Source organism: Dermacentor variabilis, unplaced genomic scaffold (assembly GCF_050947875.1).
Source record: "Dermacentor variabilis isolate Ectoservices unplaced genomic scaffold, ASM5094787v1 scaffold_17, whole genome shotgun sequence".
In the NCBI taxonomy this organism is placed as follows: Eukaryota; Metazoa; Arthropoda; class Arachnida; order Ixodida; family Ixodidae; genus Dermacentor; species Dermacentor variabilis.
Genome location: NW_027460335.1, coordinates 3538233 through 3552719, shown reverse-complemented (window position 1 = coordinate 3552719; position 14487 = coordinate 3538233). Strand labels below are relative to the sequence as shown.

The window sequence follows — 14487 nt, the reverse complement described above, 5'->3', positions numbered from 1 at the left end:
ACCACGGGTCCGTGTCCGTAGCTTTTTCAACTGCCGATACTGAAAGCCTTACGCCAGATCGCAAAAGTTACCGTGTGCTTTGGGAACTCCGGTTAGACACCGCTTTGTGATACGCTAAGAGCAACACAACGTCATACTATTTGTTCAGCCATTGAAAGAAGTAGACATGCTTGTGCGTGCTTAATCCTTAAAACGTCTTGCCAACTTTCTTGAAAATTTAGTGTTGCCATAATCTGTCCTCCGGGGCTCAGAAGAACTGTTGGATTCGCAGATCTGCGCTGAGAATACCACGTGTTCTGTCCTTTCTTGTCAGATCCGGTGACGAGCCAATACCCGACGTTGCTGAATGCACGATAAAAATTTCAGGAAACAGTCACTAGAGCAACGGGGTTGTACAGATGAAAAAAAATGAAATAAATGCACTAACAAGATATCAAGTGGTATCTTTAGCTATTCTTTCTTTCGCTGGTATACGGCTTTAGTACCCTGGCCCTTGAAGAAATAACCGCTTCAACCGTCTGATAAAACGAAAAATGCGGAGGAGATTAGCCGGAAATGCTCACAAAAGATTGGCCCAAATAAAAGCAGACTGCAATCTGTTAGATCAGAACATCACTAAGTAGAAGAGTATCTGCGACAAGACACGGCTTAATTGCGCGCATGTCACGTCAATTTATTTTCATTTATTGCGCCGTTTGTCATGCAACTTTACCAAGCCGCTCAACTCGCCGCGCTTGTCGTGCCGTCAACGTTCACTTAAGATTTTCAAGGGGATCCGACGATGCGGTACTGCAGCCATATCTTCCTGTTTCAAACATGAACGAAGTGCACGCGATAGTGGGAAATAAAGTCAGAGAACATTCCAGCAGAAGTCATCCCAAGATGGCAGTCCACATTATTCCGGTTGGCATTAAAGAACTGCAGCGACAAACCCTATCCCTGAAGACACCCTTATTTACAATGTATAGCGAGTGCAAACTGGTTAAGAACAGTTATGTCATAATTACATGATTACATGTACGCGCCAGAGTGTCACCACGAACCACACCGTACGTATCTTTGGACGCCATAGAGAAAGCTTTGCCAAACGCGGCATCCCAGCCGCAGCCACTTTTGTCCTGCGTGTCCGCGAAGACCACAGTCTGTACACATTCTGACGCTAAAGCCTTTAATTTACCCGTTGCCATCAACCTATGGTAGAGGACAGGACCGATTCGAGCTTAATACGATCTTGTAAAATTCCAAGATAAACTTGAATAGAAGCATTGCAGAAAAGATTAGGCGAAAGTGAATGAGGAATGAGATGGTTTGAGAATGAACTTTGTTGTATACAAGTGTGGCGAAATGGGCTTGATGGTTCATCTTGAATGGCAGTAGTTGAGCGCTGAATAAAGAGGACGACTCAAAGGAGACACGCGGGTGCTACTCAATACAACTACATTTAATTACTTCACAGAGCTGAACAAAAGTGGCTTAGAATACACGTCACCGACCGTGTGAACCACGTTGCCACCGCGGAGCAAGATGACAAGGTAGAGCGTACAAACAAGAAGAACGAAAGTTTAGTTACACATGGACAAAAGTTTGAATTCTTTGACAGATAATGGACAGAGACAATGTACAGGTTGTATTCTCAGCACCTAGCAAGCTTGGTAGTTTGTATAGAGCACCTGATCCGACTGAGAGAGTAAAGTCGCAAAAATTTCGTTGCGCTGCGACCGTTGGTACATCGGGCAAACGGGATGGTGCATGAATGAACGGCTTAAGGAACGTAACTACAAAGTGAACGAAACGCCTTCAGATGGTTTTCTAGCTGTTAATTGCCATCTTTGCATGTTTGTCCAGCTCTTCAATAAAACGGAGATAGTAGGAAGCAGCAAGTGTGAAATCACCCGTTTAACAACAGAGAGTGAGCAGATTTACTATCACGGTGGTTCCTGAATCAGCAAGACTTTCTTAGCGGTGTCCGACGATGAAGTGAATTTTTTTGCGCATGCGTAATTAAATTTTCATTCTTCTTGTTTGTAAGTGAAATCATAAAATACGTCTCGGCTGATATACTTGGTTTCCTTTTTTTATTGGTTACCCCGGCGTACTACTCAAACTCCCGGTGCGTACTATGAAGAGCTGCGACCGTGAAAGAACAGGCGAGACACCGTACTTCCAGGCAGAGCCAGTCGGTTACCGGATTATTGGGCAGTGCGCGAACATGCTCAGAAACTAGCCGCTCACTTAATTTCCCGGGTGTAGTGCTTGTGCATAAGCAGTGAAGCTTCATACATTTCTGTTTGCATTTTTTTTACCCCTTTAAATAATTACTCGGTATGAATCCAAGTCACGGCCGCAAGCGTCGCTTCATACATACCTACAATTCGACAATAACTTTGATAGCGTTAATAACTAAAAAAAAAAAAAAAACGAGCCGCGGATAAATAAGTATAGTCTGCGAAATATAAATCACGCTTCGCCGCGTAATAACAAAAAAAGAAAAAAAAATCTACGCGCCAACTTAAATGGGGAATCTGACACCGCCTTTAGCAATAGAGACGAGCAGGCATGCCAAAAGAAAAAAAGTTTTTGTCACACGCAGATGTAAAGAAAGCAAACTGAGGGCAAGGCAAACCTTGCAGTGAACGAATATATATATATATATATATATATATATATATATATATATATATATATATATATATATATATATATATATATATATGTGTGTGTGTGTGTGTGTGTGTGTGTGTGTGTGTGTGTGTGTGTGTGTGTGTGTGTGTGTGTGTGTGTGTGTGTGTGTGTGTGCGCGCGTGCGCGCGCGTGACAGAATGACAACTACAGCCTACGTGGCTGACGGTGCTATTCGTGTGCCATCGTGTGGCACAACTGAGATTCAAGAGAAGACAGGTACGGCGAGTTATCTGTGACTTCGAAAATAGTTTTCAGTTTTTTAAAGGAAGGAAAATGGAAGGCATGCCATATCGCAAAAAGAAGCGAAAAGACGACTCACGTTTATGAGCGCAAGTACTAAGTTTTCAATCGTAATCGAAACGAAAGCAGCTCCCAGAACTCTCTCATTGGTTCGCGACCAAAAGCAGCACGAGCAAGACCGAAGATGCTACCGTGTACTCTCGACGTTTGTGTAGCGGATTTGTCTGCTCTCGAAACGCGTTTCACGCAGTCATGGGCGACTGAAGTTCATCGCTTTTGATGTCAGCGATTCTCTGTGTTCGTTATTTGCGCTTACATAAATTACATACATAAATATTTATTCATTCCAATCTCTGGAATGTCACTGAACAATCAGTCAGAAACAACTTCGCAACAGGCTGAGAACGATGCGCATGAAATAATCGGCAGGAATTTCTGCGCAATTCCAAAGGGAATACATTACTCCGTCTGCCCCTTGCCAGATTTCCAAAAAAGGCCAGATGGTCTATTCACAAATGTCGCCGTCTTGCATTTCTTACCTGAACGATGGAGCGCTGCTGGGGTTCTGCCGGTGGTGACGTCGATATGACGCTGACATCCTCACGTGACACTTCCCTACGGAGGCACGCCATTGGAGCCGATGTCGAGCGAACGAAGCACAAGGATTAGCCCGGCTTATCCATCGGAAATCCGCCGCCTATTCTTTTCCTTGTAGCACTAACAACAGTGAACACTCGTCATAACAACAGGAGCACCATCACGAGTACACCTAAAGACGGTGTCACCTTAGCAGCTGTACTCACGGCAACACAGTTGCTGTTGCACATTTCGACGAAATCATGTTATAGCTGCTACAAAGTGAATGAAAGAGAGAAATAAAAACGCATTCCCACATTTTGTCACTTTCAGGAGCAGAGGTGATAAGGAAGGGTCGCCAAGCCGCTTCAGACGGTATCACATTGTTTAAAAAAAAGCACAGATATTTTGCAGAAGTGCGTCCAACGCCGAGTCGATCAAAGTGCCAGAGTGACCGAGAACTTTCATGTCACGTCACTCTGGCCGACGCACAGTCGCTCCATGAGTTCCAGGCACTGTTCGAACACCGCTGAAGCGAACGGACAAGCAATGCACACCGCAAAACCGCACTCTGACGCAAACACGCAGTGCTGGAAGCCACTGCTTTGGCGAAGTGCACTACTACATCGCCGTGAACGCACAGGCGGCAATGACACACGCTGCCACGAGACACACTGTTTCACTTGCGGCGCGAAATCAGCTACCGAGCTGAAAGCGGGCTTCAGCGTTTTCTTTCTTCCTTTTTTTTTTTACTGTTAGTTTCGAAACGCGACAACGCAGTAAAGCCAGCCGACGGAGCAACGCGTACGGGACAAAGTTGACAGTGACTCGCAGTGAAGAGAGGAAGAAGACGCGACGAACGCGCGCCCGCGCAAGTTTCGGAACTCCGGGGTCCCGGAGCCTCGCTGCTTCGGCTCCCCTCCGAAGGGTTGCTGGGCCGTCGGCCGACTGATGACTGGCTGGCTGGCGTGCTCTGGAACGCACGTGGCCCGCGCCCCGGGCGCGCGCCACCGCCGCGGCAAGGAGAAGAGAGAGAGAGGAACAACACAAAAGTCACGTGCCAAAGCGACGTCACGCGGTGCGCCCGCGGTCCGCAAGCGTCTGCCGAAGCTTCCGCTTGCACCTATGGCGGTGCCATCTCTCGGGGCGTGGCGCCAACACTACGGAAGCAGGGAGACGCTTGTTTTCAGGACCCCACCCCCAAAGCATCTGGGATGGTGTTATTCTTTTTCTCTTTATTGCTCGCTGGAAGTCCGGTACGGGAACGTCGATGATGCCGGTGAACTGGAGAACCTGTGTAGACGGAAGCGACTGCCGGAAGCGACAAAGGAAAATACATGGTTTCGCTATATTTTCATCATGCTCCACTGTATGTTCGCGATCGGTGGTGTGCTTACCTTACATTCAAGCTTACGAAATAGATTTGACACCTATAGCTCCTTACGGTGGTTTACTTAAGAGCAATAGTTGCTTCGCTTCCAAACGAGCGCTAGCTCAGGCGTTACGTTTGCTATGTCACCCAGTTATTTAATTTGGCATTAATACAGTACTGCTCGAGCTCTTTTCTTGCCATAGCAAGCGTATGGACGCTCCAAGCGAATTTCTACCATCGGCGTCAGCGTCACCGTCGCCGTGAGGTTCCGTATGAAGTACAAGGGCGACAACAGCGTCGGCGTGCGCCCACGCGTTCTACTCCGGCAGCAACTGCGCATGTGTCGGCGGCGCGGTCGCGCTGACAGCGATCTGTGCGGGGGGAGGGGGGGGGGCTGGCTGCGTCGGCGGCTCGTAGCTTTGCGCGCGTTGTGTGTCGTCGGCGCCCAGTTTGCTTTGAAGCGCTAGAAAGCGCGATAAATCGCTTGGCTAACTGCTGCGGCCGCGTTTCCTCACCGAAGAGTTTTGACAGCGAGTGCCCGCCGTTATCGAAAGTGAGGTGTTCATGTTGGCTGTGTTCGCTGGTACCGTGCTTGCTAACTTATTGAACAACTGAATGTTTACAAGTTGATACGGCCAATAAAAGTACTATCGTTCGTATGGCTACCCCGTAATTTGCTGTCGTAATCGGCGCTTCGTCTTTCGGGTGAAACTGCGGCTTTTTTTTGTGAGTACCAAGGCTACCAATGCAAAAAGAAAGTATATTCGAGAGCGCGGAAAACCACAATAATATCGATAGGAATCACGGGTGGTAAAATAATATTACATCTATATGCGTGACGGCTCTGCGTAAAGGTGTCGAATAGCTCGTGCTTTGCAGACTTCCCAGTTCCAAACGATTCACTTACACTTATCTTTCTGTTCGCCTCTCTGTATTGAGTACAGTATTTGTCAGAAAATTGTCACGACTGAATTTGAAAAGGAGATTGTTGAACTTGAAAGAAAATTGTAGCTCTTGTCGAAGTATACGTCTCAGATACTTACACTAGACTACCGGTATTTCCGGATTCACACAGCTATTCGGGGCCTCGTGTTCCTGGGCAGCGGGAATTACTTTTGAGATGACGACAAATAGGACGGCGGTGCCACATTTCTTCACGCGAACATTTTATCCTGTTAGTGTAGAAGTTTTGATTTATTGTGGGTCCTTCGGGAAGACAGTACTGGCCCACCGAGCTTTTAACGTAAAAAAAAATTTGAACAGCACGATCTTCGTTTTTGATAGTTGTCGCTTGACTTTTCAAGAGGGAAGTGACACGTGACTTCACCATTCGCTGTCTTGTTGCTTTTTTTTGTGAGTAATACCGGTAGCACCAACTTTCACCCACAGTAATGACGCTCAACACAACTGTAGTATCAGCTCCTACCCTGAGAGAAAAGTCAGCAGTATTTGTTTTATTGGTTCCTGCTTGTCTGCTTCCTGCTTGTCTGTCAATAAGTAAGCAAAAATTTTGGTGTCCGTTTCCTAAAAATGCTGTGAGGTCGCGACATACATGATCACGCTACACACCACCCTGTTCAATATAAATATTACTATATCTTAAGTTCCTATGTAGACACAGTGACTCATATGGTTTAATGATACTTTCTTAGGCGAGGTTTCCTACATCGTCTACTTCTCTTCTCGCCCCTGACCACTGGCGATGTGGATCGCTGCATTCCCGGTCAGCTGTCGTTGCCCTGACGCTGTTAATATGGTGGCACATTTCCGACAGATGCCTTTTCAATTCTACTACTTGGTTTATTACAATAGACGCACTTCAACAGTCCTTGTTGCTTAGGGGTTTTAACAACGAAATATGGTCGAGTGAATGGAGTATCATGAATCCAAGGTCTATCTTTGGCGTCCTTGTTTTGTGGCGACGATCTAAGTGCATCTTCATAGTCAGCCAATATTTGTGTCACTGCAGCTGGAGCTTGGGCTTTAAATCAACCCTGTCGACCATACCCAGCTCTCAGTCTGCCGGCAATCAAGGAATAGTATCGAATTCAGCAAAGTGCGGATGCACCCAATGCCTATGGTATGCGACCTCTTCAAGCCTCCTTTAGCCTACATATAAGTTGATAAATATGTTGAGGTCCCTGATCACACGTTCGGTGAGAGAATTAGCCTCACGATGGTAAGGTGCTGGGCAGCTAAGCATGATGTTTCTCTCACTGGCCTAATTGCCCAGCTTCTCAATTCTGAATGCTGGTCTGTTGTCTGCAACAATTACTTTGGAATTTTTGAAGAAGTCGCGCTCGAGAAGAAATGTAATGCAGTTCGGTTATTCTCTTCCAGTTTGGCGGCAACAAAGCGCGCGCAGTAAGCAACGGCGACCAGAAAAGCTTGAGTTCATCTAACACCTTCACCTTCCTCCTTGAGCTCAGCAAAATCAACACGAATGACTTCGAATGGGATCGTTGAGTATTCTGGCAGTACCATTCTGTTTCTCAAGAGGTTTGTATTTTGATTTTACCATTTGACATTCGTGACACGTCTTGACGTAATTGGCAACTTCTTCTTTCATGTTTTTCCGCGTAAACCTTTAGTGAGTTTGCGGTAGGTCCTTAAAAATCTATGATATCCTCCCGATTGTGAACTGCTTTGACATAAATTAAGGACTGCGTGCATTTTTTTGTTTCAGAAGCATAGACTTTCCCCTCACGCGGTTCCATCACTTGCGTTCCCTCCCAGAGTTGTATCAAGTTCGCACTTCCTTTCGAAATTTCTTGCGGCGCGTGGAGTCGGGACAATGCGTCAGCGTCCTGATTCCTCTGGCCTCGTCTCTGCATTATGTAGAAGCTGAGCTGTTAAATCTTGCTCACTCAGCAGGCTATCCTGTCCTTTGGCAGTGCGAGCTCCAAGAGATACGCTAATGCCTGATTATAAGTGAAGAACTTGAAGTGTTTGCTTCCTAGGTATATTCTGGAGTATCTTTGGGCCAGTACGACCGCTAGTGCTTTCTTTTTTGTTGTTGTGTAGTTATCTTGTTGTCTTGTGAATATACAGGAATAGGATCCGATGACCTTGATTTCCCTGCCAGGTTGCTGGTTTTCGTTTCTTTGATAAAGTCTAGCACCAGCAACGCAGTGAGAAGCGTCTGTCTACAGTTCAAGCGCCAAATCAAAGTCTGGGAATGTCAACAGATCACCGGATTAAATAGCTTCTACAAGTTGCATACAGCTGTTCTCACATTTTTCGGACCATACGAATGGCGTGCTTTTCTGTGTCAATGCAGTGACATTTTTTTTCTCGCATAGTGTTTTATAAACACGAAGATGTCACCTGCGAACCCAAGGAACGCTCTTAAAGAATGAATGTCATATGATTTTGCCAGCCTCTTGGTGCGCTGAACGCTCATCTCTTTAGTGCCCTTCGTTTTTCCATCAAATACTCTTTCCAGGAATACCACTTCCCTGCAGAAGAGCTCACTTTTCTTAATGTTGACCTTTAGTCTAGCAGTCCTGAGCGCTTCGAGGACCTTTCCCAGATGCTCTTCATGATCTGCCCTTGTTTTCGAGTATACAACTATGTCGTCCACATACACATTACAGAATTTCCCGAGGAGCGCAGAGGACGCTCCCGTTTCCGAGGGTGCTCCCGATCAGGAGGGTGCTCCCAATCCAGAGGGCGCTCCTGTTCCAGAGCCACGGCCATGTTGCGCTCCAGGGGGCGTTCCAGCTGCCAACGCAGCCGAGGCGGAGGAGAAGCGCAAGTCCGGTTCCACTCAACGGGGTCCCGGTCCAGGGAACGGAGACCAGGGGGCCAGCCGACTTGGACCGATCGAGTTCGTGGAGACGCCACCGAAAAAGACGTAACGCGGGGTTTGCCGCCAGGGCACGAGGACGATAGGCTCGCGCAGCTAGAACGCGAAAACGAGATGATGAGGAACACGACACCGAAGAAACTCATGGCAGAAATGGTCGAGTTTAAAAGAGACAGGGGAGAATGTTCCGGCTCGGCAGACAAGAAAATGGCCGAGTCGGTGCCGATGGAGATGCCCATGGCGGGCGACTGTGACGCGGAGAGGACTGCAAAAAAGAGGGCCATTGCTGGTGAGCAGCAGAAACCGGCGAGTAGAGCTAAGTCAGAGATTGCTGTCTTCTCTGAACGAGAGCATGAAGCAGCTGAGCGATAAAATCTCGTACCTCTAGGCCAGCATTCTAGCAATGGAAGAAAGGTACAATCAGAGGGTCTGCAGAATAGAATCGTACCTAGAGAATGTGGTAGCTCCAATAATGGGCCGCGGGTGCTCTCGCTCTCGGCAACGGCCTCGGCCAGTCAGAACGTAATGCCTTCACAGGTTAGCGCAACAATTCAACAACAGCCATAAGATGACCACACAAACTAATTTGTTCAGAATATGGCAATGAAACTGCAGGTGGTTTTTCCACAAGAGGGCAGTTTATTCACTCACACGCAGTTTATTCGCTCACACGCGGAGAAACCGCATGTGGTCCTCCTGCAAGAAAGACTAATCGAAAGCGTCGCCCTGCCCGGCTACCGGTCCGTCATGAAGCACGAAGTAGGAAGAGGCATTGCTATCCTGATAAACAAGAAGCTGACACACGTCCCCCACGTCCTTTAAATGACGTCGATCAAGATCGAATGCATCATGATCGAGATCATTCCTGGACCCGCCAGCAGTGGGAGCCTCTTCATCTGGAAGGTCTACAGCAGCTCAAAAGACATGAGGCGGCGGTTTAGGACCCTCGTTTCCAGGGCGGCGCCGCTCATCACTACCTCCAGGAACCAGCTCATTGCAGGAGATTAACGCTAAGTATCAAACCTGGGCTACCCGTATGACAGCCACAAAAGGGAGCACATTTGGATAAAGGCGCTCAACCGGGACCTGATGCTCGTCACCGACCCGTCATTCCCTACTAGATGCGGTATGTAGGTTAGGAGGAATACGACTCCGGACCTCACCTTCGTCAAAGGAGCAGCGGAAGAAAAGTGGACCACCCTCAACGTAGACCTGGGCAGTGAACACTACATCCTGGCCACGGTCCTGCGGGTAGAGCAGAGAAGAGTGCGCTAGTTCAGGGTCACCGACTGCAATAAGTTTGGCAAGATTAGGGAGGAGTATGCGGAAGACGTGGAACTGAAGCCGGATCTCAAACGTTGGACTGAAAAGATCGGAAGAGATATCGAGGCCACCACCAAGGAAGTTAGCATGGATCTCCCGGTCGAGAAGATGGACAGCAGGCTCGCCCATCTGCTCGAGGCCAAGCAGTCCCTGCTGTCCCGGTTGAAGGGGCCGCGTCTCAGCAGAAGGCCCCAAAAGAAGATTGTCGAAGTCAACAATAAAATAGAGGAGCATTGCGAGGGCCTCTCCAGACAGCAGTGGGACGATGTCTGCAATTCTGTACACGGTCAGATGCGCAAAAGGGGATCTTGGAAACTCCTCAAGGACTTGCTGGATGAGTCGAATACTAAGTCGAACCAACGAAGCACGGCGGCACGCATTTTGCACGCAGCCAAGCAGGAATCCTCGGACGACGAAGTCGTAGGGAAGCTGGTGAACAAGTGCCTACCGGTGGTTTGCAGCCCGGTGACTACCCCCCTCAAGCATTACGTGGGCTTCCACAACGCGGAGCTGGACGCAGAGTTCGGGGCTGAAGAAGTCAGACAGGCCCTACACGACTTAAACAGCTGATGAACCCCCGTTCCGGACAAGATCAACAATAAGGACCTTAGGTACCTGGACGTACCAGGCCGGGATCGTCAACCAGGCGTGGAGCAGCGGCAAAGTACCGGGAACGTGGATGAGGGCCGCCACCATCCTCATTCCCAATTCTATAATCTAGGTGGAGGCGAAATGACCCCTCTTTTTTCGGAACAATTCTAATAAACGAGGCAAAAGACGAAGTAGAAGTTTAGGAGTGTGGTTGTTTGGGCTAGTTGGTTAGATACAGCAATGGGGGTCATAGCGTTGGAAGACACGGACAAGAGCGCGACAACAGGACGAGCGCTAGCTCACATTCAAGTGAGTGTTTATTTCCGGGAGACCACCGTATTTGTAGGCCCGCACACCGTAAAGACCTAATCACCATACATGAATACCAGCTGCTTCCAAAAACGCGAATTCATTTGTATTCAGAGCAACTGAAGGAGTGCTTATGCAGTTATCAGCGGCCTCGCCATCAAAGTAGCTTTAACAACTTCTCGCGTAACTCTACCTACATTTCTGTACAATACAGGGCACTTCTTAAACAAGGGTTTACATCCACAATCACCGCAACGCACAGACACATGACCATCCCGGTATCGGTTCAATTTTTGGTTATGTTATCTTGACCTATCATCCAGGTATCTCCCATACTCCCCAATGTAAACTTTCATGCATGATATTGTGTGTCTCGAAAATTAATTGATGCGCTGTTGTAAAGACAGGCCCGCATTTACAGGAGTATCCTACGACAGCGCATCAATTTATCTTCGAGGCACATTTCGGAAGGCTACGGTCACTACCAAGAATTCCGTCGCCTCACTGGTCGGACGACAGAAAGGTTGTGGTCTGTCACTCTGGTGAGAAGCAGGAGGAGTAGATTTTAATGAACAGAAAGGAGGAGAGGTATGCCTGGAGAGCGTGTCTCTAGCCTGCTACTCTTCACTGGGGAAAGTGGAACTGGGAATTTAGGGAAATGTAGGTGGCATGTGATTATGTTATGGTACAATGAGATACTATATACACGCTGTCCAATATGCGAATGCGCACTGTTGACACAATACACGCTAGAGCAATCTTGTCCATACAAAAAGTTATAGTGTAAAGACATTTCGCACTGTCTGCACGTCTCACAGGTTCTAGAGGGGATCGCTTAAACCAGTCTCACGTAGAAAGCACAAGAGTGACCTTATGGCACGTTGGGCATAGTCAACTCCTCTCCACGCGCCTAAAATCTTTTCTTCCAGAAAGGGGCCGCAGTCCAAGCAGTCAACACTAGACTTAAGTGTTCGTTCGGCCGCATATTGATAGCACACGCAAAGTACGTGAGCTACTGTCTCGGAATTGTGACAGACGCTACAGTCAAGGTCCCGTGCTTGTACAATTTTGTGAAGGTATCGGTTAGTGTGCGCCACACCCAGCCGTAATCGGTGGATGAGTGTTTCCTGGCCTCTCCGCAACCGAAGTGGAAGCCGGAGTTTTAAACCAGCCTCAAGTCTGCGGAGGGGCTCTTGCTGATGTTCGAGGTTGTCCCTTAGTCGCGCCATAGATGTTTTGATAGAGTTATGGAGCAAGGCATTGATATCATTCCGGGACATTGAATTTTTATAACGTTTCCGTCAGTGTACGCCTTTTTTGCTTCAGCGTCAGCCTGTTCATTTCCAGCTATGCCACAGCGGCTAGGAATCCACTGCAGCACGATGGTATGCCCGGAATGAGACGCCTCAGCAAGCAGAGACATGATATCATAAACGAGAGGACTATATGTGGTCCTATGAATCATATAATTGCTGATGAGTTGGAGTGCTGGTTTTCAGTCACAGAACACTGTCCACTTCTCGAGGCTTTGTTGTAGTATGCAGCGAATTGCTTCTCGAACTCCAGTCAACTCAGCAGCTGTAGACGACGTTCTGTGTGCTCTCTTGAGCCGTTTTGCGATGCCCATTGCAGGTACCGTGTAAGCCGCCTCGGAAGAGGTCTGTGTCGCAGAACCATATGCAAAAACATGTTCTGTATATCAATACATGTAAGCAATGTAGGATAACGCGATATGCTTGAGCCCCGGCAGCGGCGTTTTCAACTTCTTCGTTATTCTGGGGATTGAGAGTCTCCCCACTTGATTTGCCATCGCCCAGAGTGGAACTTCTGGTATGTCATGCGGCTCGAAATCTGACGGCAATAACTCTTGCTGCGACTCTGGTGAGACTGTGAGCCAGCCTGCCAAAGCGGCGGCGTGCGTCGACTCAGGCTGTCAAGACATCGGGGGATGATCGCATTCCTGGCTTCATCAAAAAGACACTTGGCCTGGGAACAAAGTTCTCTGCCGAACGCTACAAGTCGGCTCCTGAGCTGATTTACTAGGCAAGACGTGCGGCAAAGGCCGCTCGAAATAGTGATCATGACATTCTCGTGAATGAATGCGTCAGTGGGGTGTCCTGAAAGAAACCTGCGTCGACCCGTCAGCCTGTTCGTCGTGTGCAGCAGCACTCGAGGACCTTTTCCGGCAGTCATTTAAAGAGGATTTTTGCATGTGGTCTTATTTTGAAGTCAAACCACTTCCGTGAGTTCCCGCACAGAAAAGGTCCCATATTATATATTCGCGGGATCGAATCCACGCCATGGCGGCCTCATTTCGATGGGGGTGAAATGCGAAAACACCCGTGTACTTCGATTTAGGTGCACGTTAAAGAACGCCAGGTGGTCAAAATTTCCGGAGTCCTCCACTAGGGCGTGCCTCATAATCAGAAAGTGGTCTTGACATGTAAAACCCCATAATCTAATTTTTAATATTATATATTCCGTCTTCATTGGTTGTCCGTAGGTTTTTGTTACAGGCATTCTCGTAGTAATCCTGCTGGGCCGCATAAATAATCTTCAGCTCTTGTAAGGCGCTAATGACGCTAATGACTCATGCTGTATTAAAGCCAGTGAAATTTGCTGGTGTCCGCATTTCCCGTGTTGGTGGGATTCTACCCAACCAAGACACCAAATCATCATGATTCATGCTGGCATTTACATTAGTCCTTGAGTGATGAGGTCATTTACGCAGGCTCCCGCTATATGGAAAATCGTATCCAGAAGACTCGGGGTGGTAGTGTCCCCAGAAGCCCGACATATCTCTCGCTATCTGGTTGGATTTCCCACGATGACAGAGCACCGTTCACGGCGCGGGATGTTGAACTTCATTTAATTTGCAGGTTCAAGACCTCGACAGCGCCAACGTAAAAATCCTACGTAGACAGTGTGACTTCATCGGTTTAATGACGCATTTATAAGCAAGCTTCACTTGTTCGCCTTTTTGTCTCTTGCGCCCTGATCCCTGCCGTTTTGGATGGCTACATATCACGTACACAGTGACACGGCAAGTTTTTAAGGAGCAACTGCTGCAGATGTAAAGCAAGCAGCAGCTGCTTCACATGCTCTACATCTTCAGCGGTATGTGCCTTTGGCGGGAGGCCGACTGTGGGATGATTCCTGCAAAGAACCTCTGCCCTTGGTGCCATTGAATAACATGGCTTCATCACCATATATTAGATAAACCGTGTTCCTCTCTCTCTCTCTCTGGGGGTTCAGCCAAGCCTATCGCAGCACTTAGTACTAAGTCTCCGCTCGGAATTTTCGAACACCGCGTCACTCCGGTATCGTCTAGCTAAATTGACCAACAAGTTACATGCTGGGTTGCTAAACAGAGCTGTGCCACTTAGGGAGTTTACATGAAAACTCTTCCATGGCTATGTGCACCGTAAGTTTGAATATTGAAAAAAGATATATGTTACGTCATGCGTGGGTAAAGTAGCCGAGCACGTAATTCAAAACCGAGTGTCACGCTACATTGAGGAGCACGAACTCCTCCCACATAACATGGTAGGGTTTCGACCCCACCTATCCACCCAAGACGTCATGT

The 14487-nt window shown here is 47.9% G+C and overlaps 1 protein-coding gene across 1 annotated transcript in view; it reads right to left on the bottom strand.

Annotated features, from left to right (window-relative positions):
- Positions 1–3992, bottom strand: part of LOC142568175 (uncharacterized) — a 337975-nt gene extending 333983 nt beyond the window's left edge. Inside the window, exon 1 of the mRNA XM_075678235.1 lies at positions 3462–3992. Within this exon, the coding sequence (XP_075534350.1) occupies positions 3462–3554 (93 nt within the window). The 5' untranslated portion in view covers positions 3555–3992. The remainder of the gene's footprint in view (positions 1–3461) is intronic.
- Positions 3993–14487: the final 10495 nt, after the last annotated feature.